At 45.2% G+C, this 27,370-nt stretch overlaps 1 protein-coding gene across 1 annotated transcript; it reads left to right on the top strand.

Annotated features, from left to right (window-relative positions):
* The first annotated feature begins 915 nt into the window (after positions 1-915).
* On the top strand, positions 916-26,911 carry LOC109864540 (netrin-4). Its single transcript, XM_031798229.1, has 10 exons — positions 916-1,423; positions 2,112-2,653; positions 9,700-9,972; positions 18,487-18,613; positions 18,799-18,984; positions 22,044-22,257; positions 24,596-24,690; positions 25,084-25,152; positions 25,537-25,710; positions 25,887-26,911. Exons 1-10 carry the CDS (start codon positions 1,366-1,368, stop codon positions 26,024-26,026), a joined length of 1,878 nt encoding a protein of 625 aa, XP_031654089.1. The 5' UTR covers positions 916-1,365; the 3' UTR covers positions 26,027-26,911.
* Positions 26,912-27,370: the final 459 nt, after the last annotated feature.

Here is a 27,370-nt window from a genome sequence, read left to right as displayed (position 1 = left end):
TAAATAAAATATGCGCATTTGATGTGTTTTCATCAAATTGACTTGTGCTAAGTCTGTGTGTGATGACATAGTGCACATACAAATAACTGTTGCGTTTAAATTCACATGTACAAATTAACATTTTTAAAGTTAAATGGGTTTCCATTGTATTTTCAACTCTACTGATGTCACAAAACATGTGTTATATAGCGAATGTGCCCACTCTGGTATAGGCACGTGCGCTCTATCCACCAGCTCGCAGATACAGTTGTGGATACAGTCTACATGATAAGATTATTATGGCCAAAAGGGAGATTCTTTTCATTTGTCAAACGGCAGCCAAGCATGGATTCATCAAATCACCAGAATAAGATCCTCGATATTTATTGGAAAGGAGCATCAAACTCACCACTTTGCACTTTCACCACCCTGTGAAGTTCATCCTCATTTATTTCATCTGTAGCCTAATAAACTGTATGTTTTCCCGAGTCGTAGTAGGATGACAACATAAACATGTCATTCCGTAACTCCAAGTTTACTTCGATATGATAGTTATATCAATATTTGGGCATAAACGCGTTTCTACCTTAATTCTCGCATAATACATTTACATTTTTTTATCGGACATATAGGCCTACTTTATTCGCATAAAAAGGTTGGTTGGAAACGCGGTTAGAGTCTCCTTTCTAAAAGGGGGCAATTATTACCAATTTGGATCCTGTTCAGCTCACGAGTCTCAATAATTCTGGACCCTGGGTTTTGTTATTCTGTGTTCCTTTGTTTTGTTTAAACGATGTGTCAATAAACTTTACCGTATTTTTTTTTATCCGGATGAGTGTCTGTGGATTGGAGAGGTTTGGATGACCACAGCGTACCAGCTCTGACCTGACACTAACTGGATCCTGACGACCAGGAATGTTCCTTTAAAGAGAAAAATGCAAAGAGACGGGGCGGAGCCGCAAGCCCGCTGTCACACTCTCAGTATTCCATAGTAGATTCACAGTTTATCTTCAGGCTATTAGCAAGCAAATTAACTAACTGTAAGGTAGAAGGTCCCGGCGAATACGAGAGAACGCAAATCAGTCCTCGGCTTTTGCAGAAGTAATGCGGAATAATGGAATACTTTTCCCTGGGTGTCTGAACCGGCTGTGTTGTCAAACTGGGGTCTTTGTTCTTCTTTGATCATATCTGATTGTTATTGAAAAGGGGAAAGTAAAGACTATACTGGCTTTGAACCTTGGCTTTACATTCGGAGGATGAAATCTTGCATCTATTTGCCACTTGAATAACACCAACGAGGTGTCGCGTTGCCTATTCACAAGGCTTCTCTCTAGGTATCTCATCGGCTAACCTCTTCTCGGGAACACTTGCTCGTGGGTCGGAACTATGATGTGGACTTTGTTTGCTGTTTTTACCTGCACTGGACTATCTGGTATTCTTGCAGGTTTGTATTTTTTCTTAAAAAAAAAACCCTGCTTCTAATCGAATTGAATTCATAGGCAGTGTATTCATTGTGTGCAACAATGTAGCGTTCCCGCTGTCTCGGAACAATACGCCTGACAAGTGCAGCAACGGTGACACAAGTATTTCCTTACGCTCCGCTCTGTTGACCACCTCGGGTCAACATTCTGTTTGTGTGGAGGTGAAACTCGTGTCTCATGATATCACTGAGATTTTCTCTACAATGTAGAATGTTTTCAAACGAAACACAAATATACCGATATGTTTTTATAACTATGTAATAACCTCAAAATACCCATAACAATGAAGGCTGCTGTGAGCTACCATCCATTGTTGACTGCCAAAAATCTATTTTGAATACCTGCCCACATTATAAACAGAATTGTTGTGTTATATAAAAACATGAACCCCCGTTCCCCTGTGTGCATGTTGGCCGTGGAGAGGCTCTTAAAGATGGCAGTGTACCCCAGAAGATGTTCTTACATCCCACACCCAATGCATCTGGAACTCGTCTGGAGTGCACATCCTCCTCCCATAGCTGCCCAAAAATTGATCTCTGTCAAAGTCCACACTGAAGCATTCAAGTCTAAACTTTTAGCTTCAAGTTTAGATTAAATACACAAGAGATCCTCGTCCATCTCCTATAACCTGTCCTATCTCTCTTCCTATAGATTTGGGTCGTGTAGGGGGAGTAGCCACTCGCTGTGAGAGCCAGGCGTGTAACCCCCGAATGGGCAATCTGGTGCTAGGCCGCAGGGTCCTGACCCAGACCGTGTGTGGCTACAAGGGCACCGAGCCCTACTGCTCCTACTCTGACCCCTCCTCCTCCACAGTGCCCTGCCCCCTGGCCAGGTGTGGGGAGTGCAATGCGGCCCTCCCCCTGCAGGCCCACCTGGCTGCAGCCATGGCCGACTCCTCCTTCCGCCACCCCAACACCTGGTGGCAGTCGTCCGGGGAAGTGGAGTCTGAGACTCTGCAGCTGGATCTGGAGGCAGAATTCATCTTCACCCACCTGATCATGGTGTTCCGCTCGCCCCGCCCTACCGCCATGACCCTGGAGCGCTCGCAGGACTTCGGGCAGACCTGGAAGATATTGCAGTACTACGCCAGGAACTGTAGCGCCACCTTTGGACTGAAGGAGGGAAAGGCAGTGCTGGACAGGGCCCCCTGCACCTCCAAATACTCTGGAGCTTACCCCTGTACCAGGGGAGAGGTGAGGAGGGATTGAGGAGGGCTTTGTGTGTGTGTGTGTGTGTGTGTGTGTGTGTGTGTGTGTGTGTGTGTGTGTGTGTGTGTGTGTGTGTGTGTGTGTGTGTACAGAGACAGACAGGACTGTCTGAGACAGAACCAGGTGTTAGTCCAGACAGCAGCTCAGACTCACACCTCTAGCCGTCCAGGATGTGCCCTGTCATGGCACCTTACTTATGGACGGATGAACAGCTGGAAGGAAGGAGGGATGATAGATGTTGGCTACTGTACTACACACAGGAGTGTCCACTCCACTTCCCCCCATTCATAAAGCTAACCTGCATATTCCCCTGTGTGTCTGAATCATGGGTCTCTAATCTAAATACAGGTACTAATGAAAACCGTGATGAGTTGAGTCAGGTGTGTTAGTGCTGGGCTGGAACTCCAGTCTGCACACCCTAACCTCTCTACAGCTCTCTACACCCTGGGTAGTCCATAGAGCCCAAGACAGCAGCAGCACTACGGAGGATAGTGTTATTACTAGGGAAGGATGGTTATCAGGTGGGGGTGGGGATTATGTGGCATGAAAGGGTTCCTGGCAGCTCCTTGATGTCTAACTGAAAGAGTGTGTGAGTGGTTTCAGCTCCTACCAAGGCAGAGCTAACAGTACACAGTGCAGGGAGATCATGTAGTGCAGGGTTCCCCAACTGGCAGCCCACGGGACCAATTTGGTGGTTATATTTGCACCGCCCAAATTTTCTGAGAATAAAAAATATATACATATTTTTTGTTGTTGTTGTTGTTTTTGTTTTTTTTTGACATAAAAGACTGTAAAAACACCAGGTAATCAGCTCCAAGTAATTTTCATTTAGGAAATCTGTTCCCAAGTATTCACACTCATAAGAGAGAGACACGTGATCGTAAACAAAAGTAAGCAAGGTTTGAAATGATTGTTTTAGTCAAACATTATATCTGTTTGGGCTTCTAGCGGTTCATTTGCCGTCTACAAATGATTTCCAATTATGATCCAGCCCCCCGACCATCCACGTCAGAAAATAATGGGCCGCGGCTGAATCTAGTTGATGATCCCTGATGTAGTGCATGTTGACTCTGTAATGACTCTAGTTGATGATCCCTGATTGTAGTGCATGTTGACTCTGTAATGACTCTAGTTGATGATCTCTGATGTAGTGCATGTTGACTCTGTAATGACTCTAGTTGATGATCTCTGATGTAGTGCATGTTGACTCTGTAATGACTCTAGTTGATGATCTCTGATGTAGTGCATGTTGAATCTGTAATGACTCTAGTTGATGATCCCTGATGTAGTGCATTTTGACTCTAGTTGATGATCCCTGATGTAGTGCATGTTGACTCTGTAATGAATCTAGTTGATGATCCCTGATCTAGTGCATGTTGACTCTGTAATGACTCTAGTTGATGATCCCTGATGTAGTGCATGTTGACTCTGTAATGCATCTAGTTGATGATCCCTGATCTAGTGCATGTTGACTCTGTAATTAATCTAGTTGATGATCCCTGATCTAGTGCATGTTGACTCTGTAAGGACTCTAGTTGATGATCCCTGATGTAGTGCATGTTGACTCTGTAAGGACTCTAGTTGATGATCCCTGATCTAGTGCATGTTGACTCTGTAATGAATCTAGTTGATGATCCCTGATGTAGTGCATGTTGACTCTGTAAGGACTCTAGTTGATGATCCCTGATGTAGTGCATGTTGACTCTGTAATGACTCTGGTTGATGATCCCTGATCTAGTGCATGTTGACTATGTAATGACTCTAGTTGATGATTCCTGATCTAGTGCATGTTGACTCTGTAATGACTCTAGTTGATGATCCCTGATGTAGTGCATGTTGACTCTGTAATGACTCTACTTGATGATCCCAGATGTAGTGCATCAGTAATGACTATGGTTGATGATCTCTGATCTAGTGCATGTTGACTCTGTAATGACTCTAGTTGATGATCCCTGATGTAGTGCATGTTGACTCTAGTTGATGATCCCTGATCTAGTGCATATTGACTCTGTAATGACTCTAGTTGATGATCCCTGATGTAGTGCATGTTGACTCTGTAATGACTCTAGTTGATGATCCCTGATGTATTGCATCAGTAATGACTATGGTTGATGATCTCTGATCTAGTGCATGTTGACTCTGTAATGACTCTAGTTGATGATCCCTGATGTAGTGCATGTTGTCTCTGTAATGACTCTAGTTGATGATCTCTGATGTAGTGCAGGTTGACTCTGTAATGACTCTAGTTGATGATCCCTGATGTATTGCATCAGTAATGACTATGGTTGATGATCTCTGATCTAGTGCATGTTGACTCTGTAATGACTCTAGTTGATGATCCCTGATGTAGCGCATGTTGACTCTAGTTGATGATCCCTGATCTAATGCATGTTGACTCTGTAATGCCTCTAATTGATTATCCCTGATCTAGTGCATGTTGACTCTGTAATGACTCTAGTTGATGATCCCTGATGTAGTGCATGTTGACTCTGTAATGACTCTACTTGATGATCCCTGATGTAGTGCATCAGTAATGACTATGGTTGATGATCTCTGATCTAGTTTATTTTGACTCTGTAATGACTCTAGTTGATGATCCCTGATGTAGTGCATGTTGACTCTAGTTGATGATCCCTGATCTAGTGCATGTTGACTCTGTAATGACTCTAGTTGATGATCCCTGATGTAGTGCATGTTGACTCTGTAATGACTCTAGTTGATGATCCCTGATCTAGTGCATGTTGACTCTGTAATGACTCTAGTTGATGATCCCTGATGTAGTGCATGTTGACCCTGTAATGACTCTAGTTGATGATCCCTGATGTAGTGCATGTTGACTCTAGTTGATGATCCTTGATGTAGTGCATGTTGACTCTGTAATGAATCTAGTTGATGATCCCTGATGTAGTGCATGTTGACCCTGTAATGACTCTAGTTGATGATCCCTGATGTAGTGCATGTTGACTCTAGTTGATGATCCCTGATGTAGTGCATGTTGACTCTGTAATGAATCTAGTTGATGATCCCTGATGTAGTGCATGTTGACTCTGTAATGACTCTAGTTGATTATCCCTGATCTAGTGCATGTTGACTCTGTAATGACTCTAGTTGATGTTCCCTGATCTAGTGCATCAGTAATGACTATGGTTGATGATCTCTGATCTAGTGCATGTTGACTCTGTAATGACTCTAGTTGATGATCCCCGATGGAGTGCATGTTGACTCTTTAATGACTCTTTAATGAAGCGAGACACTGTGATAGTAGCATGACCTTTACCCTCTAACCCCTGTCTGTTGACCCTGAGGTCAGGGGAGGGGTCCGGACTCCAGTGTCTTTTCAGCTCCTCAAAACAGAGCCTGCTATACTAAACCATCCTCCACTCTCTCTATCGCTATGGCTACTATATTTATCTTGTGTTCATCATTAACTTAAATCATAATGCTGACATAATGCTGACAGCTCAATTGTCTGTGGCCTGTCTGAGGTGATGACAGCAAGGCATGTACAGAACTGTGTGTGTACTTTACCATGGGAGCTGAGAGTTGTGCTCCGTGTGTTTATGTCCACACAGAGGGCAAGGTGCACACGCGAATATGCCTTCCCTGTCAGGCTTTCACCTACTAGCTCAATATGTCAAGTGCATCTCTGTGTGACTGTGTGTTTGTGTCTGTGTGACTGTGTGTCTGTGTGACTGTGTGTTTGTGTCTGTGTGACTGTGTGTTTGTGTCTGTGTGACTGTGTGTTTGTGTCTGTGTGACTGTGTTTGTGTCTGTGTGACTGTGTGTTTGTGTCTGTGTGACTGTGTGTTTGTGTCTGTGTGACTGTGTGTTTGTGTCTGTGTGACTGTGTGTTTGTGTCTGTGTGACTGTGTGTCTGTGTGACTGTGTGTTTGTGTCTGTGTGACTGTGTGTTTACGTATTGAATGTTTGAGCTTAACTGGAGTGACAGTTATGTGTCGAGTAGGTGACTGTGTGTATGTGTTTGTGTGTATATACACCCGTGTGTGTGTTTAGTCAGTGTTAAGTGTTTGGGCTCCTGCAATCAGATAAGTGTTTAGCTGTGATGGATAGCAAGAAGGAGGGAGGGGGAGGAGGTGTGTCTTAGCTTGGAGCGATACTGTGAGGGAGCAGGTATTCCCAGCTTTCCCCCTCCTTTATCTGATGAACATTAAAAAGCATGTCATCTCTTGTGCTGAGAGCTGAACATGTTCATTTGAATGGGGGAAAACCTGGGAGGCTTGTTCAGGTACTAACTGAAGAGGTTGTTGGAGAGCTCAGGGCTCCTTGTGTTATTTATGAGGTCAGCTGGGCTGGAAGAATGTGTGTTTGGGTGTTATAGAGACTGTGATCTTCTTAGGGAGGGAGCCTTCCAACCAGAGCCCCACACACACCTCTCTCTCTCTGTCTGTCAGGGAGGAAGTGCCCTTTGCCCTGATGGAAGTTGGTCCTGCGGGCGAAACGGCCCATCCCCCTCCTCTCGCGATCTCTCTCTCTCTCTCTCTCTTGTTCTCTCCCTCCATCAATGCCCATTGTTCCTGTTTACCAGAATACAGTCCACAGCGCTTTGATGGAATTAGGGCTGTTAAAGCCAGACTTACACTGTTTTTCAGATTGTAACAGGAAGAAAAGATTATGAGCGTAGAAAAGCCACATGCTCCCCCTAACTAAGGTTTCTGTGGGACTGCTCTCTCTGTTTCTATAGTTTGACAGAGAGAGCATACCCAGACAATGACTTGACATTTCGTATGCACGAAAAACTTGAATGCGATTCTTCATTTGTTTGTTTGTATGTGTGTTAGAGTTTGCATTCGTTGTGTGGGTTGCATGAGGTCTGTGCCCACTTCCTGCAGCTGGAGCATACAGAAGGCCTCTTGTGGAATCTCTGCAGGGTTTGGGAATGTTGATTGGGTAAGTGTGTGTGTAGTTGGGAATGTTCATTGGATGTTGTGTGTGGAGTTTGGGATTGTCCATTGGGGATGTGTTTGTGTGTGGGGTGTGTGTGTGTGGGACAGTGTTGCTGCGGTGTCGCCGGGCTATCGCAGAGCCTTTGTCCAGGGCTAAGTTATGTGGGGCTGCATCTCTCGCCCGCTCTTTGTCTCGTCCTCCTCTCCCGCGGACTGGCGCCCCTTGCCCTATTTGTTGTGTTCCCTTAATTGCGAACACAATGCCGTGACTCTGTGACCTATTCCAACAACAGGGAACTTAATAGTGCTCCTCCCATCACACCCCAGGCCAGCCATACAGCCAATGGGGACACAGCATGGGCTCGACTCACACAGTCAACCCCCCAAAAAACACACACACACCCCTCACCCAATGGTATCTATGTCAGGGATACTTCTCTGTATACATCAATGATGTCGCTCTTTCTGCTGGTGATTCTTTGATCCACCTCTACGCAGACGACACCATTCTATATACCTCTGGCCCTTCTTTGGACACTGTGTTAACTAACCTCCAGATGAGCTTCAATGCCATACAACTCTCCTTCCGTGGCCTCCAACTGCTCTTAAATGCTAGTAAAACTAAATGCATTCTCTTCAACCGATCGCTGCCCACACCTGCACGCCCGTCCAGCATCACTACTCTGGACGGTTCTGACTTAGAATATGTGGACAACTACAAATACCTAGGTGTCTGGCTAGACTGTAAACTCTCCTTCCAGACTCACATTAAATATCTCCAATCCAAAATTAAATCTAGAATCAGCTTCCTATTTTGCAACAAAGCATCCTTCACTCATGCTGCCAAACATACCCTTGTAAAACTGACCATCCTACCGATCCTTGACTTCAGCGATGTCATTTACAAAATAGCCTCCAACACTCTACTCAACAAATTGGAGTGCCATCCGTTTTGATACCAAAGCCCCATATACTACCCACCACTGCGACCTGTATGCTCTCATTGGCTGGCCCTCGCTTCATATTCATCGCCAAACCCACTGGCTCCAGGTATTCTACAAGTCTCTGGTAGGTAAAGCCCCGCCTTATCTCAGCTCACTGGTCACCATAGCAGCACCCACCCGTAGCACGCACTCCATTAGGTATATCTCACTGGTCACCCCCAAAGCCAATTCTTTCTTTGGCCGCCTCTCCTTCCAGTTCTCTGCTGCCAATGACTGGAACGAACTGCAAAAATCACTAAAGCTGGACTCTTATCTCCCTCACTAGCTTTAAGCACCAGCTGTCAGGGCAGCTCACAGATCACTGCACCTGTACATAGCTCATCTGTAAATAACCCATCCAATCTACCTCATCCCCATACTGTATTTCTTTATTTATCTTGCTCCTTTGCACCCCAGAATCTCTACTTGCACATTCATCTTCTGTACATTCTACCATTCCAGTGTTTAATTGCTATATTGTAATTACTTTGCCACCATGGCCTATTTATTGCCTTACCTCTCTTATCCTGCCTCCTTTGCACATGCTGTATATAGATTTTTGTACTGTATTATTGATTGTATGTTTTGTTTATTGCATGTGTAACTCTGTGTTGTTGTATGTGTCGAACTGCTTTGCTTTATCTTGGCCAGGTCGCAGTTGCAAATGAGAACTTGTTCTTAACTAGCCTACCTGGTTAAATAAAGGTGAAATAAAAAAATACATACTCTCCTCCAATAACACTCCCTCCCAGCATCACACACGTCCCTCAATGACAACTAACTCCCCTTAAACAAACACACTTCTGCCCCAGTGATATCTGTGGCAGAAACACACTTCTGCCCCAGGGATATCTGTGGCAGAAACACACAGCCCTCTCAGGAACATAATTCACCCTCAACAACAGCAGCAGTGTAAGCAGGTTGCCATAGGAGCAGTCACCAGGGTGATGGCAGTTGTGCTTGGGCTGGAGGGTAATATGGAGGGATCATCAATTTAGGGATGCACGACTCAGAGAGGGAGAAAGAAGGAGAGACAGAGAGAGAGGTGCAGAAAAGAAGCTGCGTTGTCACCAAGTCTTGCATAATAACATAGTGCCACTAACTCGTATCATTTTGACTGACTGTTGGATTGGTTGATTGACAGGTGATCTACCGTGCCCTCCCCCAATGGGAATCTCTTGACCCGTATGGGGTGGCAGGCCAGGAGCAGCTGAGGGTGACCAACGTGCGCATACGTCTGCTGGAGCGCCAATCCTGTCCCTGCCAAGCCAAAGATCCCACTGTTGGAGCCCCGCTCACCCAGCACTTCGCCATTTATGACCTTATTGTGAAGGGCAGCTGCTTCTGCAACGGGCACGCCGAGCAGTGTGTCCCTGCGCCCGGCTACCGCCCTGTCAGGGACAGAACCAACCACGTGGTGAGTGTGTATGTGTGTGTGTGTGTGTGTGTGTGTGTCTGTGTTTCTGTCTGCATATCTGACTGTCTGTGTGCATGCATGCGTTTTGTGTATCTGTCATTAGCATAGTGATGAGGGATATCACCTTTCTCTGTCCCACTTCCTGTGCTGGGCTTGCTCTGTCTGGGTAGATAAAAAGCTGCCTTTCCTGTGATCCAGATTACAAAGGAAATGTTGATATGGATTCAGCACTGGGCTAATGATGGTGTGGAAGTCTCAAAAAGTGTGTGCTGATAAAGGTGTGAATGGACATGGCTGATTCACAGTGTGTAGATGGACATTAGAGATGCAGCGAGCGTTTCCAGACTGCCTGTGGAACGTCTATCTCTGCCGTCTCCACAAGCAGTTCCGCCCGACGCCTTTTGAAGCAGAGTGCCTATTCTATTGCAATCAGCAGGCCCAGAGAGCAGGGAAAGTGAGTGTGATGAGTGTGACAACAGAACCTTTACACTGGAGACACAGACACAAAGACATAGACACAGAGACTGTCTGACTGTGGGTAACTATAACTTTGTGTATGAGTGTTAAGCCCACAATAGCAGTGTCTGTGGCAGTATTACAGTATCTAGGAGCTTGTATGGTTGCAGCCGGTCAGTCTGTCTCTTCTGTGTGAGCCCACTGTAATCAGAGGTGTCTGTCTGTCATCCTCCCCCATAATATCACTGGCTTATCTAGTAACCCAGTGTGCTACACCTAGTTAACTTAGTTTGGACTTGACTCTATCTAGGCTACAAAAGCATCCTCAGAATGTGTTTTAAGCTTTTAAATGTTGATATTCTAAACATTAGGATATATCACAATACAACATGACCTAACGTTGTAGGAACGTCAGTGTGTCGTGTGATATGAGGGAGAGTTGGGTAAACAAGCATTGAGACGTGGGACGGTATGAGGTTATATAAGTACTCTCTCTCTCTCTCTCTCTCTCTCTCTCTCTCTCTCTCTCTCTCTCTCTCTCTCTCTCTCTGTTTCTGTCAGCAGTTTGTTTTCTGTCTCTGTTTCGACCCAGGAAGGTCATATCTACCAAACCCAAACAACCAGATCATGGCAAGACAGTGAGGAGAGATTAGAAGCCTGTAAACACACTCAAACAAGACGGGAGGGTGTGAGTTTGTGTACATGTTTTCCTGCCTAATTAGAACCAGAATGTCCTAACAAGGTAGGAAAACAAGAAACTTTTTGAAAAGTCAGGACTTTGTTCATGTTCTGAATTTCTTCAATTGCTATTTTAGGCTTAAAGGTTAGGTTTAGTGTTTGGGGCTAAGGTCAGGGTTACGGTTAGGTTAGGAGTTAGGGTTTGAGGTTTAGGTTAGGTTAAGGGAAAATAGGATTTTGAATGGGAATATATTTTTACTCCCCAAAAAGTCCTGAAAATTCCGAGTACCCCTCGCCATGGCACATGGAACGGGGCGGGGTCGGTTGTGGGTGGGGTCAGGCCTGAACCGGCCCCACCCTCCTCATGTTTTCATTGGTTGAGGGGCATTCGCATTCCACCACGCTCTGATTGGTGATATGTCAGCACATACAGTATCAGTCAAAAAAAGTCTGGAAACACCTACTCAATCAAGGGTTTTTCTTCATTTGTACTATTTTCTACATTGTAGAATAGTAGTGAAGACATCAAAACTATGAAATAACACATATGGAATCATGTAATTACCAAAAGTTTTAAACAAATCAAATATATATTTTATATTTGAGATTGTTCAAAGTAGCCACCCGTTGCCTTGATGACAGCTTTGCACACTCTTGGGATAACGCTCTCAGTAGCCGATGTGAACAAAACCTTTAAACAGGTCAACATTTACAAAGCCGCTGGAAAAGACGGATTACCAGGACGCGTACTCAGAGCATGCGCAGAACAACTGTCAAGTGTCTTCACTGACATTTTCAACCTCTGTCTGTAATACCGACATGTTTAAAACAGACCACATAGTCCCTGTGCCCAAGGAAGCGAAGGTAACCTGCCTAAATGATTACCGCCCCGTGGCACTCACATCGGTAGCAATGAAGTGCTTTGAAAGGATGGTCATGGCTCACATCAACAGCATCCTCCCGGACATCCTAGACCCATTCCAATTCACATCCCGCCCCAACAGATCTACAGATGATGCAATCGCACTCCACACTGCCCTTTCTCAGCTGGACAAAAGGAACATCAATGTGAGAATTCTGTTCATTGACTACAGCTCAGAGTTCAACACCATAGTGCTCACAAAGCTCATCACTAAGCTAAGGACTCTGGGACAAAACACCTCCCTCTGCAACTGGATCCTGGACTTCCTGACGGGCCGCCCTCAGGTGGTAAGAGTAGGCAACAATACGTCTGCCACGCTGACCCGTAACACTGGGGCCCCTCAGGGGTATGTACTTAGTCCCCTCCTGTATTCCCTGTTCACCCACGACTGCGTGGCCAAACATGACTCCAGCACCATCATTATGCTTGCTGACGACACAGCAGTGGTAGGCCTGCTCACCGACAATGATGAGACGGCCTATAGGGAGGAGGTCAGAGAACTGGCAGTGTGGTGCCAGGATAACAACCTCTCTCTCAATGTGAGCAAGACAAAGGAGCTGATCGTGGACTACAGGAAAAGGCTGGCCGAACACGCCCCCATTAACATCGACACAGGTGTAGTGGAGTGGGCCGAGAGTTTCAAGTTCCTTGGTGTCCACATCACCAACAAACTATCATGCTCTTAACCTACCAAGACAGTCGTGAAGAGGGCACGACAAAACCTTTTCCCCTCAGGAGACTGAAAAGATTTGGCATGGGTCCCCAGATCCTCAAAAGGTTCTACAGCTGCACCATCGAGAGCATCCTGAACAGTTGCATCACTGCCTGGTATGGCAACTGCTCGGCATCTGACTGTAAGGCGCTACATAGGGTCGTGCAAACGGCCCAGTACATCACTAGGGCCAAGCTTCCTGCCATCCAGGAAGGCGGGGTCAGAGGAAAGCCCATAAAGTTGTCAGAGACTCCAGTCACCCAAGTTATAGACTGTTTTCTCTGCTATTCCCGGCAAGTGGTACCGGAGCGCCAAGCCTAGGACCAAAAGGCTCCTTAACAGCTTTTAACCCCAAGCCATAAGACTGCTGAACAATTAATAAAAATGGCCAACAGACAATTCACATTGACAACCCCCCCCCCTTCCCTTTTGTACACTGCTGCTACTCGCTGTTCATTATCTATGCATAGTCACTTCAATCCCACCGACATGCACAAATTACCTCAACTAACCTGTACCTCCGCACACAGACTTGGTACCGGTGCCCCCTGTATATAGCCTCGTTATTGTTATTCTTATTGTGTTACTTTTTATTATTACTTTTTATTTTAGTCTACTTGGTAAATATATTCTTAACTCTTTTCAAACTGCACTGTTGGTTACAGGGCTTGTAAGTAAGCATTTCACGGTAAAGTCTACACTTGTTTTGTTTGGCGCATGTGACAAATAAAGTTTGATTTGATTCTCTCAACCAGCTTCATGAGGTAGTCACCTGGAATGCATTTCAATTAACAGGTGTGCCTCGATAACAGTTACGAATTTATTTCCTTCTTAATACATTTGAACCAATCAGTTGTGTTGTGACAAGGGGTGGTATACAGAAGATAGCCCTATTTGGTAAAAAACCAAGTCCATATTATGGCAAGCACAGCTCAAAACAGCAAAGAGAAACAACAGTCCATCATTACTTTAAGAAATGAAGGTCAGTCAATCCAGAAAATGTCAAGAACTTTTAAAGTTTCTTCAAGTGCAGTGGCAAAAACCATCAAGTGCTATGGGGAAACTGTCCCCCACTGAGGACCGCCACAGGAAAGGAAGACCCGGAGTTACCTCTGCTGCAGAGGATAAGTTAATTAAGAGTTAACTAATTAACTGTGAGACGCAGAGTAGGTGAACGGATGATCTCTGCATGTGTGGTTCCCACTGTAAAGCATGGAGGAGGAGGTGTGGGGGTGCTTTGCTGGTGACACTGTGATTTATTTAGTATTCAATGCACATTTAATTAACATGGCTACCACAGCATTCTGCAGCGATATGCCATCCCATCTGGTTTGCGCTTAGTGGGACTATCATTTGTTTTTCAACAGGACTATGACCCAACACACCTTCAAGCTGTGTAAGGGCTATTTGACCAAGAAGGAGAGTGATGGAGTGCTGCATCAGATGACCTGGCCTCCACAATCACCCGACCTCAACCCAATTGAGATGGTTTGGGATGAGTTGGACCGCAGAGTGAAGGAAAAGCAGCCAACAAATGCTCAGCATGTGTGGGAACTCCTTCAAGACTGTTGGAAAAAACATTCCAGGTGAAGCTGGTTGAGAGAATACCAAGAATGTGCAATGCTGTCATCAAGGCAAAGGCTGGTTTACTTTGAAGAATCTCAAATATAAAATATATGTTGATTTGTTTAACACTTTGTTTTTGCCTAATACATGATTCCATATGTGTTATTTCATAGATTTGATGTCTTCACTATTATTTTACAATGTAGAAATACCTTTGAATGAGTAGGTGTTGAATGAGTAGGTGAGTAGGTGTTTTCACACATCGAAAATATTAGTTTACTCCATTGCTATGGTCACCGGTGCCTGTCCTTTGTGTGTGGTGTAGTGTAATTTTTGGTTTGCCTTCAAAATAAAAATCCCTAATTGAAAGTGACGCAAACTAATACAAATAGTGGAATCATGCTATATTTGGACTAGATAATGCTAATTAAGGTTGGAATGTTGTTAGATAATTTAATATGAAATACAATAATTTATTAGTTTGACAATAAACATTAAACATGATTGAAATCCCACTGTGGATGTATTAGACTGCATAATTGCTTTGGGGCATACAGTATGCACTGTACAGCCTTACCCCATTTCATGGGCGCACAATCCATGGGTATCAGCCTACTTAGTGAAACCCACAGAACATAACTATGTAGAGTTTACACAAATATTTGCATCTTAGCTCTTTTGCAGGACTCTAAAACCACTGTGAAATGAGCCATATTAGATCTGAATTTTCAATACACAATAGGTGGACTCGTGAGCTAATGTGGCTGGTTTCACAGTTGTTTCCGAGTCCTACAATAGAGCTAATACACTAATATGTGTTTAAACTCTACATAGTTATGTTCTGTGGGTGTCACATAGGTTGGGCTGTTCAGTGCAATTTGAATGTTCAATATGCAGAATAGACTGACTGGGAAAGGGATTCCCCACAGTCAATGTCTTGCAATGAGAGCTAAGATGCTAATTTTTGTGTAAACTCTCGAGAATTGTTTTCTATGGGTGTGATTATGTATGTAGGCTGATACCCTATTTCCTGGGGGCACAATCCATGGGTAAGGCAGTACAATGCATATTATGCAGTCTAATACATCCACAGTAGGATTTCATTTTTGTTGTTGTTGTAAACAACAGGTGTGGCCTAACAGTGAAATGTTTACTGACAGGCCCTTCCCAACAATGCAGAGAGAAAGAAAATAGAGAAATAATAGAAAAAATAAAACACAATAATAAAAGTAGTAATAGATACACAATTGGTAACGATAACTTGGTACTGGTACCCAATGTATTTAGCCGAGTTGATGTGCAGGGGTACGAGGTAATTGAGGTAGATATGTACATATAACTAGGAATAGAGTGACAGATAGTCAACAGTAGCAGCAGCGTATGTGATGAGTCAAAAAGGGTCAATGCAGATAGTCTGGGTAGCTATTTGGTTAACTATTTAACTAACAATTTAGCAATCTTATGGCTTGGGGTTAGACTTGGTGCATTGGTACCACTTGCCATGTGGTATCAGAGAGAACAGTCTATGACTTGGGTGGCTGGTGTCTATGACCATTTTTAGGGCCTTCCTCTGACACCGCCTGGTATAGAGGTCCTAGATGGCAGGGAGCTCGGGCCCAGTGATGTACTACTAGGCTGTGCGCACTACCCTCTGTAGCGCCTTGCGGTTGGATACCAAGCAGTTGTCATACCAAGTGGTGATGCAGCCAGTCAAGATGCACTCAATGGTGAAGCTGTAGAACATTTTGAGGATCTGAGGACCCATGCCAAATCTTTTTAGCCTCCTGAGGGGGAAGAGGCTTGTCAATGAGGGACTTTTATTCTGAACCGCAATTCCACTTTTGTGGCTAATTGTTAATGTGGCTGGCTTCACATAGGTAGGGACAAGCATGTACCAGGGCAGCATTCAACAGGAGGACTGACACAACGTTGGCCAACGTTCAGATATAAATGTATTATGTAGAACAAACATGCCTCTCTGATTTAAGAAATCGTGTCAGTTCTATTCATGGCATTTGAGTCTGCAACGTTCCAAAACGTTTTTCTACTGAACATGCCCAGGCGAACCCATTGAGTTACACGAACCCAGCTCTGCGCATCTCTTGTCTGGAAGGCCTCAGCAAATGAAACCGTGTGGTGGGCGGGGTAGACCGGGCCGACCACATCCACAGCCAACCCTGCCCCCCTAAGTGTGTCGTGGTGAGGGGCTTCTCAAAGATTCACTAAGACTAAGCTGTGTGTGTGTGTGTGTGTGTTTGTGTGAGTAGAGTAAACCCAGTAATCAGTGACCTTGATATTGAGGGCTATTAGTGCCCAGAAAGTTTAGTGCAGTCCAAAGTGTTTTTGGGGAGAAACAGTGTTTTTGTTGTTGTGTTGCAGGGCTCACAGGTCCAGACCACATGGGAGGGTAATCATGGTCTGTGTGAGCCATTCTGAGTTGACCACAGAGCCAGTTTTTGACCCACATCCAACCCTCCTGGCCCATGCTCAGCTACTGGAGAGTTAGCAGCAATTCGCATAGCAAGCGGAGAGGCAGTATGAGTATCTCAGGGTTATAGAGACTTGCACAGTAACTGGAGTCTGAGAATGAGTTTCTGCAGAGGTGTTGGAATTTAAAGACTGCACCTCATGGAGAGTATTGTGCTATACAGGTGTTTGCCTGAGTACACACACACGCTGATGATCGGATTAACACACACACTTCATGTTGTTTGGATGAATACACACACACACACACACATACACACACACACACACACTGCTGATGAATGACTTAATTTCACATTAGCCAATAAAGATTTAGTGGGGGGGAGTTGTCGAGGTCTTCCTGAGCACCCCTCTGTACCCTCTGCCACCCCTCCCTGTCCATGTTCAACAACCTCTTTATCAGAGGGTCAGAGTGTTTGAAATACAGGCCTGTCAAAACGGAACACGCACAAGCTCTTGGAGATGGGGGTGGGGGGTGCAGGCATTAGTGTGTGTGCATTTGTATATGTATGTGCAATTTATTTGTGTGTGTGCTTGGAAACCTTGCTGCTTGGGTTTGTATTTGTGCGTGTGTGTATTGGTGTTTGTGTATGCGCTAATTGTCCCATATCCCGCAGGTAAACATGTGAAATTGTTTGGAACACCAGCTGTCTGGAGCTTAGCCAATGTCTCTCTCTTCTCTCCTTCCCCCCTCTTTCTCCTCCCCTCTCTTCTTCTCTCTACTTGCCTCCTTCCCCCTTTTCCACAATCAATCCTGGTTACAGATGATTTCATTCTCATTGATGTAGTTATGTACACAGAGTTCTTTCACTCCTTTTCTCTTTGTTTGTCCATTCCAGACCTACCACATCCATTTCTCACACTGTCTTACCTGCCTGTCCTTATCTTCCTCCATTCTCCTGGTTGATGGAATATGGTTGGGGTTATGTCTTGGGCTGGCACAGTGGCTGGTATTGAGTTTGAGATAAGGTTAGGGTTAGATCTGGGGTTAGTGAAAGGGCCTGGGATATGTCCCAGTTCCGGTAGCTACAGGTCTCTCCCATGCCCGTGTTTAACCCTCTGTGTGAGCGTCTGTGCAGCATAGGGGAGAGGGGAGAGGGCATTTTGAGGTAGAGGGCAGCAGCCTCTATAGCCATACACCGTGGGAAACAGAAACTACCACAGGTGTTGGAGTGTTGTTGAGCGTTTGTGTTCAGTGTGTGTGTGTGCGCATGCATCAGTGTGCTTGAATGTGTGCGTGTGTGTGTTCAGGCCTCTCTCTGTGTCTCTGTTCCCCACACAGAGGCACTGTAACCCAAACAGATAAATAGCTACCTCAGATGCCATGTCAACCTCCCACCTAGGTCACATCATTAACCACTCACAGGAATGACAAGGAGACTGTTATTGTGCTCTCAGCGCTGCATATTTCCGCAGACACACACACACACACTGTCCTTTTCAGGCCCCTTTCGTCATGAGGCCAATGTTCATTTCCAGCGATGAAGCCAAACAATCAATCTCCATTCAGCAATTACAGGACAGGACCTGAAAGAGAACAGGCAGGGGAGCCCCCCGACCCCCAGGGGTTAGACTTGGGGTGCTGCTGCTCTCACGTGGGGACTGCTCTCTCCCTTACACTGACCTCTTTGTCCCCTCCTTCCTCTCCTCTCTCCTCTCCTCTTCCTCTCCCTCTCCTCTTCCTCGCTCTCAGGTTCATGGGAAGTGTGTGTGTAGTCACAACACTGCAGGTGTTCACTGTGAGCGCTGTGCTCCGCTCTACAATGACCGACCCTGGCAACCTGCGGACGGACTCACAGGGGCTCCACACGAGTGCAGGAGTGAGTGACACTACTGCTATTCACGATACGCTAGGGCCAGGAGTTTTATCTGAGGATAGGATCTGGTCAGGAAAAACTCACGGCCCTACTTACAGCGATCATTGATCATAATGACCAATTATGGCCTGTTTAGAGAAGATTGACAGATATCTGTGATTCTGATGTCCCGCCCTGTCTCACTATAGAGTGTAAGTGTAACGGGCATGCCCAGAGCTGCAGTTTTGATTGGTCGGTGTGGCGGGAGTCCGGCCAGTGCAGCGGAGGTGTGTGTGAGTGTCTACACAGCACAGAGGGACGCAACTGTCAGAGCTGTAAGACTGGCTTCTACAGAGACCCCCAGAGGGCGCACACGGCCCAGGACTCCTGTAAAAGTAAGACAAACTCTCACACACGCACTCCAGATGGCTAAAGCAAAAGCTCAATGTACTTCAAAGATTTCAAGTAGTATTTGAACCCATGTCTGACTCACATTCACTGGCTTGCTCTATCACTCACTCACTGACTCAATCACACAAACACTCACACACATAAACACACACCGTAGGAATCCAGAAAACATGAGACACATACACACCGTATACACACACCCTTACTGGCAGAGCCAACTCATTCCTGCCCGGAATGCTGATTGCTGAGATCGCAAGCCGAGACGTGCTGGATAATGTTGCTCCTGATGGGCACCTGGTTCTTTGTGTGGGTGTGTGTGTGTGTGTGTGTGTGTGTGTGTGTGTGTGTGTGTGTGTGTGTGTCTGAGTGTCAGTGTGTGCTGTTTGCGTTCACCTGTGAGTCACTGGAGGGGTTCGTCATCACCAACACAGTGGTGGCTCATGTAAGGAACGGGAAAGGGGGATACCTAGTCAGTTGTACAACTGAATGCATTCAACTGAAATATGTCTTCCGCATCTAACCCAAGGGCCTTGTGTGTGTGTGTTGTTTGTGCTCTGTGATGGAACTTAAGTAAACACTAGATACCCATCCATAAACACCACAGTGGTTACATTCTCAGATTATCTGTCTGATTTGACCCAGTGAGCTCAGCCCCACAGTTATGCAGAAGGCTGGGGAGACGCTGGCTGGTGTGTGTGTTTGTGCGTCACTGCATGCTTGTGTGCATGTGTTTAGGTTTGCCTTTAGGGAAGTCTGTAGCATATCGGTATTTTCACATTGTCAACAAGTGAGAGTGGAACACATATTTGGGGAATGTTTGTAGACAGGACACGTTTAGGAGGGGAACCCCAGTGTCAGAGTGAGGTTGAAATCTGACAACTGAGGAATTTCCCTCTGTCTCTAGGAACATATTTCCAATTCCAGGCATGGCGGAGCTCTTTAAAGAAAACACACAATCGAGCCGCAAGCTCACACACACATACAGTAACAATGAGTGTGTGTGAGAGATACATTTTTGTTTGTTTTCTAAGTGGGTGTGTTCTGTGGTTGTTCGGGCAGCTGCTCTGTCACGTATCACTACAGACCCATAATGTTCTCATTGTGAGAGCTCACTGCGTCAACACACACACACACACACCTCTCCACACATTCTCATCTCTAAACTCCAATTATTATACAACTACTGTATTAACAATGTTCTATTAAACAACATGATCCTATTATACAACATGAGAGAGAGGGAAAGTGTGTGTGTGCACCTGCGTGTGTGTGTGTGTCGATGGCTTTGCTGCTTCTGGGCTGGTATTGTTCTTCTGTAATGATTAACTTGAGGCGACTGAACACTACAGTCTCAACAGGTCCTCAATAGATGATTTTCAGGAAGAGAAATGATTTGAAGTTCAAGTTTATTATCGTTAATCGGGAGAACCCTGAAGAGAAAGACTGTCTCTCCTAGCTGCCTTACATATGCCTTGGGGATTTCGATGTCAGTGTAATGATTCCCCTGTCTTTATGAGTGTGTGATTGTGTGTGTGTGTGTGTGTGTGTGTCTGTGCGTGCATGCGTGTGTCCGTGAGTGAGTGAGGGAGTGAGTGTGTGTGTGTGTGTGTGCGTGCGTGCGTGCGTGGTCTGCATGGGTCTTTACAAGGTCTGTTGATAATGAAAGATACAAAATGAATGAAACAACAGATGCATCTTATCTTATATTTGTTGCCCACGGCGATAAGTGATAAAGGTACAGCCTTGTCTGGTTCTCAGACAGTAGAGCCTTGTGACATCATCTCCCTGCACCCAGACAGGGGAACGGGGGAGAGACACAGGGGGTCTGGCTCTGGTTATATAGTAATTTACTGCCAGTGGGGTAGGATTAAACAACAGAAATAAAGCTCTACACCACCCCTCCTCCTCCCCTTCCCATCTCTTCTTCCCTCCTCTTGTCTCTCTAGTCCCCGTCCCCCCCCTTTGTATCCCTCGCTCTGATGAGTACAGATTTATGGTGACTACTTTGGCTGTTACTCTCACCCCCTGCAAAGTTCTCTTGTAATTCACATACTATGAGGACAGCAACAATGTGTATGTGAATTTATGGGTACATTTTATGTGGTGTGTGTGTGTTTTGAGCCTTTGCAAGTTGTGTGTTTTTATAGGGGGGGTGATTGTGTGTGTGTGTGTGTGTGTGTGTGTGTGTGTGTGTGTGTGTGTGTGTGTGTGTGTGTGTGTGTGTGTGTGTGTGTGTGTGTGTGTGTGTGTGTGTGTGTGTGGTGGTTGTTGAGTGGGCAGAACATAGCACTGACTGTGCTTGTCCCTCTATCTTATATTGCTGCAGGCTGTTAAAAGAACACTCAGCAGAGAGAAGGGAGAGAGACAGGAGAGAGAACTGTGGAAGGTATTTGAGAAAGATGTGTGAGAGTGTGCGCGCGACTGTGCATTCCCGTGTGTGTGCTTGGGTGCATGCGCCTGTGGTAGCCGCGTGCATGTGTCCTTGTGTGTGTGATGGCGATTTGATAAGAGGATGACAGAGAGACCATTGTGCTTCGTGGTCCAGGAAAACCTTGGACTGTTCCAGTCAGTCCAGAGTCCTTTGGGAAGTGGTCTCTCTCCCTCTCCCAGTCTTATCACTTCCTCCTCCAGGCTGGGCTATAATGAGGTGGCACGCTCTGGAGTGTGTCTATCTGTGTGACAGTTACACAAAGGGAACTCTACATGACTAATACCTGCCTAATAAAGTCCTAGGTAGAAAAACAAATATATACTCAACTGGAAATGTTGCCAGCATTAGGTTTTCAATCTGAATGTGTGCAGTGGTTTACTTTGAGTGGATTTGATTGGCTGTGGTTGAGTGTGGTGAATTGAATTGCCTGTGATTGAGTGTGGGGGGATTTGATTCGCTGTGGTAAGGTGCAACTAGATCAAAATGAATGTCTGTGGTTTATTTATGAGTAGATAACATTGGGTTGAGTGCCGATTAGCTGTGGTGGAGTTTTAGTTGAAAATGTGATGTGCCATGTCTCCCCTCTCTTTCTCCTCCCTCTCTTCCCCCCAGCATGTGGCTGCCACCCCCTGGGTTCAATACCATTCCACCTGGGCGGGGGGTCTCTCTGTGACCCTACCAACGGAGACTGTGTCTGCAAGCCCGGCGTGGGGGGCTCCCACTGCGACAGGTGCATGGTGGGATACTGGGGTTTCCATGACTACGGCTGCCGTCTGTGCGACTGTGCGGGAGACTGCGACCCCTTTACAGGATACTGCATGTCTGGGTGAGTCATATATACAGTTGAAGTCAGAAGTTTACATACACCTCAGCCAAATACATTTAAACAGAGTTTTTCCAAATTTCCTGACATTTAATCCTAGTAAAGATTCCCTGTCTTGGGTCAGTTAGGATCACCACTTTATTTTAAGAATGTGAAATGTCAGAATAATAGTAGAGAGAATGATTTATTTCAGCTTTTATTTCTTTCATCACATTCCCAGTGGGTCAGAAGATTACATACACTCAATTTGTATTTGGTAGCATTGCCTTTAAATTGTTTAACTAGGGTCAAACGTTTTGGGTAGCCTTCCACAAGCTTCCCACAATAAGTTGGGTGAATTTTGGCCCATTCCTCCTGAAAGACCTGGTGTAACTCAGTCAGACTTATAGGCCTCCTTGCTCGCACACGCTTTTTCAGTTCTGCCCACAAATTTTCGATGGGATTGAGGTCAGGGCTTTGTGATGGCCACTCCAATACCTTGACTCTGTTGTCCTTAAGCTATTTTGTTAGAACTTTGGAAGTATGCTTGGGGTCATTGTCCATTTGGAAGACCCATTTGCAACCAAGCTTTACTTCCTGACTGATGTCTTGAGATGTTGCTTCAATATATACACATGAAGTTCCTTCCTCATGATGCCGTCTATTTTGTGAAGTGCACCAGTCCTTCCTGCAGCAAAGCACCACCACAACATGATGCTGCCACCTCCACATCATGATGCTGCCACCCCCGTGCTTCACGGTTGGGAAGGTGTTCTACAGCTTGCAAGCCTCCCCCTTTTCCCTCCAAACATAATGATGGTCATTATGGCCAAACAGTTCTATTTATGTTTCATCAGACCAGAGGACATTTCTTAAAAAATGACAATCTTTGTCCCTATGTGCAGTTGCAAACCATAGTCTGGCATTTTTATGGCGGTTTTGGAGCAGTGGCTTCTTCCTTGCTGAGTGGCCTTTCGGGTTATGTCGATATAGGACTTGTTTTACTGTGGATATAGATAATTTCGTACCTGTTTCCTCCAGCATCTTCACAAGTTCCTTTGCTGTTGTTCTGGGATTGATTTGAACTTTTCGCTCCAGAGTACGTTCATCTCTAGGAGACAGAACGCGTCTCCTTCCTGAGTAGTATGACAGCTGCATGGTCCCATGGTTTTATACCTGCGTACTATTGTTTGTACAGATGAATGTGGTACCTTTGGGCATTTGGAAATTGCTCTCAAGGATGAACCAGACTTGTGGAGATCTACAATTTTGGAGGTCTTGGCTGATTTCTTTTGATTTTCCCATGATATCAAGCAAAGAGGCACTGAGTTTGAAGGTAGGCCTTGAAATACATCCACAGGTACGTCTCCAATTTACTCAAATTATGTCAATTAGCCTATCAGAAGCTTCTAAAGCTATGACATAATTTTCTGGAATTTTCCAAGCTGTTTAAAAGGTACAGTCAATTTAGTGTATGTAAACTTCTGACCTCCTGGAATTGTGATACAGTGAATTATAAGTGAAATAATCTGTCTGTAAACAATTGTTGGAACAATTACTTGTGTCATGCACAAAGTAGATGTTCTAACCGACTTGCCAAAACTATATTTTGTTAACAAGAAATTTGTGGAGTGGTTGAAAAACAAGTTTTAATGACCTCAACCTAAGTGTATGTAAACTTCCGACTTCAACTGTATACCGGTTGTGAGGCGTCTGTTTCTTAAACTAGACACTCCATGTACTTGTCCTCTTGCTCAGTTGGGCACTGGGGCCTCCCACTCCTCTTTCTATTCTGGTTAGGGCCAGTTTGCGCTGTTCTGTAAAGGGAGTAGTACACAGCATTGTATGAGATTCTTGGCAATTTCTTGCATGGAATAGCCTTCATTTCTCAGAACAAGAATATACTGACGAGTTTCAGGAGAAAGGTATTTGTTTCTGGCCATTTTGAGCCGTTAATCGAACCAACAAATGCTGATGCTCCAGATACTCAACTAGTCTAAAGAAGGACAGTTGTATTGCTTCTTTAATCAGAACAACAGCTTTCAGCTGTGCTAACATAATTGCAAACAGGTTTTCTAATGATCAATTAGCCTTTTAAAATGATAAACTTGGAATAGCTAACACAACGTGCCATTGGAACTGCTGATAATGGGCCTCTGTACGCTTATGTAGATATTCCATAAAAAATCTGCCGTTTCCAGCTACAGTAGTCATTTACAACATATATATATATATATCCACATGTACATACACACACCATCAGATATGATATCTATAATATTAAGTTTATATTAACAGCAAGTCTATAATATGTGTGTGTGTGTGTGCGTGTGTGTGTATGTGTGTGTGTATATGTGTGCAGGTCAGATCTGGACCTGTATAATCTGGAGGGTAATTCCAGTGAGCTGGTGAGGATCTTCAAGGCAGATGAGCTCTTTTCTGCCCTACACTACTCAGGTTAGACATGGGGCCATGGTGTGTGTGTGTGTGTGTGTGTGGGGGGGGTATGCAGTCTGCTCCACAGCCCAGTGCCCAACTGTTAATGGTTAAGTAGTGAAAGTTATTGTACATCCTTACAAGGGCAGAGAACAAAGATCTGTAATTATGTGTGTCTGTGGACAGTTTCCAAAATGTCCCTCTCCGAGACCTCCCAGGGCCTTCAGCTGAGTGAGACAAATTCCTCCTTGATCTCACACACACATACCCACACACACTGTCCTCACATTCCTAAGTCACCACTTATCTACGTCCACACACACACACACACACACACACACACAAAGCAGGTGTCAGTCATATCTGGATGGGGTATTGGTGTGTAATATGTCAATATGATTGTGTCCCCTGCAGAGAAATGTGAGTGTAAGGAGCAGGTCCTGGCTAACAGCAAACTCTTCTGCACCATGAAGTTTGCCTATGGTGAGTACTGAGACACACATGAACAACAGAGAGAGAGATTGTGGTAATAACACCATATTTGTTTTTTTGCTTCCTTGGTTTCCATTGTGTTGTTTGTTTATTGATAACTCTATGTAAACAGTATTTTATTGTACAATAAAGGCTTTCCCTCTCTCTCCCTATCTTTGTCTCATATCTCCCTCCCTCCTTCTTGTTCTCTCTCTCTCTCTCTCCCTCCTCTCCTCCCTCCCTCTTTCTCCCTCTCTCCTTTCCTATCGTTTTCTCTCTCCCTCTCTCCTCCCCCCTCTCTCTCTCTCTCCTCCATCTTTATCTCTCCCCTCCCTCCCTCTCTCTCTCTTCTCCCCCCTATATCTCTCCCCTTCTTCCCCTCCCTCTTTTTCTCAGTGTTGAAGGTTAAGGTCTTGTCAGCCCATGATAAGGGCTCCCATGCTGAGTTGGAGGTGAAGGTTCAGAAGGTGTTGAGTCAGAGCACTAAGGTGAAGATCCAGAAAGGACGAGTAACACTCTACCCAGAGTCCTGGACCGCACGGGGCTGCACCTGCCCCATCCTCAACCCAGGCCAGTCTCACACACACACACCTATACACACACGCATTCACAGGCACACGTGTGCACACACGCACAGTTACGTACGTATGCACGCACTCACGCACACACGCATGCACACACACACACACACACACATGCAGGGCTGCTGAGCTAATGATGTCTCTGTTTATGCTTTGACTACTTAGGTGGGGAGTACTTGGTGGCGGGCCATGCAGACAGGAAGCAGAACCGTCTTATCGTCAACATGAAGAGCTTCGTCAAGCCCTGGAGAGCCAGCCTTGGACGCAAGGTCCTCACACTAATGAAGAAAGACTGCACCTGGTAAACAGACTGGAGGACACTGGGAGCTGGACAGACTGATAGATGGAGAAAGAAGACACTGTCATTAATTTGTTTTTGCCTTCTCTGGAGGGGGAATTGTCTTATTGAGGTGGGGACTAAACAGACTATAAACGCCCACCCCTATCTGCCCTGGGCCAATAAGAGTGTGTGGCTGGCAGAGAGAACATACACAGACTCTATGAGCCTCTGTTTGAGTGACAGTTCGGCCCTCTCTTCCAAGCGCACATACACACACAGCCACTCCCTCTCTCTAGCACTTTAGCCCATGGCAGAAGGGCCAATAGGATCATGTGTTGACTCAAGACTGGACAACAGAAGGACACATTTGACCCCTTGTGACCCCTATAGGAAGGCTTGTGGTGGATGACCTATGCCTCATTCCCCAATGTGTTCTGTTACAACAAACTGCCTGTCAAGCTGTGTAACAGAGACAGATTTGTACACACAGAATGATGTTGAATAAGCCATGCATGCCACTACAGGTGGTTGAGTCCAGGTGTGTTTGCGAATGTGTATGTGTGTTGTGAACTCTGTCTGTGTGTGTGTGTGGCTGCGTGTCTGATGAGCACAAATCCATCCAGCTTCAGTCTAATTGATCAATTTTTGACTCTGAAATTTGGGCAGGATAACCTACAGAGATGTAGCATCTCTTGAGGAGGGGTTCCTGATAAAAACAGTCCAATCACAACAACATATACCACTGAATATATATATATATATATATATATATATATATATATATATATGACAATACACATATTACCTCCCAATATGTAATACTGCTGTGACCTACAGAGCCCTGAATTCATCTCTATTCCTTCCTATGTCTGCTCCTGTACAGTATTACTTGTATATATCTATAGAAATATGATGATGTCCTCTCTCTTTCTTTGATGATGTGTTAATGTAATAATGTCATTCCGGTCAAATGTTGAGGCATTACATTTTCTTTAGATTTCCTCACTGTGGAAAAAAAACCTGTCCTCCGGGTTAGTGAGGACACAAGACCGATAAGCGAAAGCACACGCACGCACACACACCGACTACTGTTTATAGACTCTAAAACAACATAGTTAGATTCCTCCATCAGGAGCCTTGGAATACCTCAGATTAGTTTGATGAAAATATCCATATCATCCTTCCTTTCTCTCCCTCACCAGATTAAGTAATAATACACCCCTCCCCCTCTCCCAAAACACTGACACGTTCACACAGACTCAGGGAATGTTGACCATAACAGAGAGATGGGAGAGTAGACAGAATGTTTGGCTTTAGGGAGAGGGTGATTGCTGCGACATTCCGGACCATTCCTGGCGTTCTCGTCAGA

This window comes from Oncorhynchus kisutch, linkage group LG19 (genome assembly GCF_002021735.2).
Source record: "Oncorhynchus kisutch isolate 150728-3 linkage group LG19, Okis_V2, whole genome shotgun sequence".
Lineage (NCBI taxonomy): Eukaryota > Metazoa > Chordata > Actinopteri > Salmoniformes > Salmonidae > Oncorhynchus > Oncorhynchus kisutch.
Note: the sequence above shows the minus strand (reverse complement) of the source record. Positions and strands in the feature narration are given on the sequence as shown.

Coding starts and splice junctions, on each gene's coding strand:
- LOC109864540 (XM_031798229.1), top strand. CDS start 1,366: ATGATGTGGACTTTGTTTGCTGTTTTTACCTGCACTGGACTATCTGGT. Junction 18,614..18,798: donor GGCTCCACACGAGTGCAGGA/GTGAGTGACACT, acceptor GTCTCACTATAG/AGTGTAAGTGTAACGGGCAT. Junction 25,711..25,886: donor CTGCCCCATCCTCAACCCAG/GCCAGTCTCACA, acceptor TTGACTACTTAG/GTGGGGAGTACTTGGTGGCG.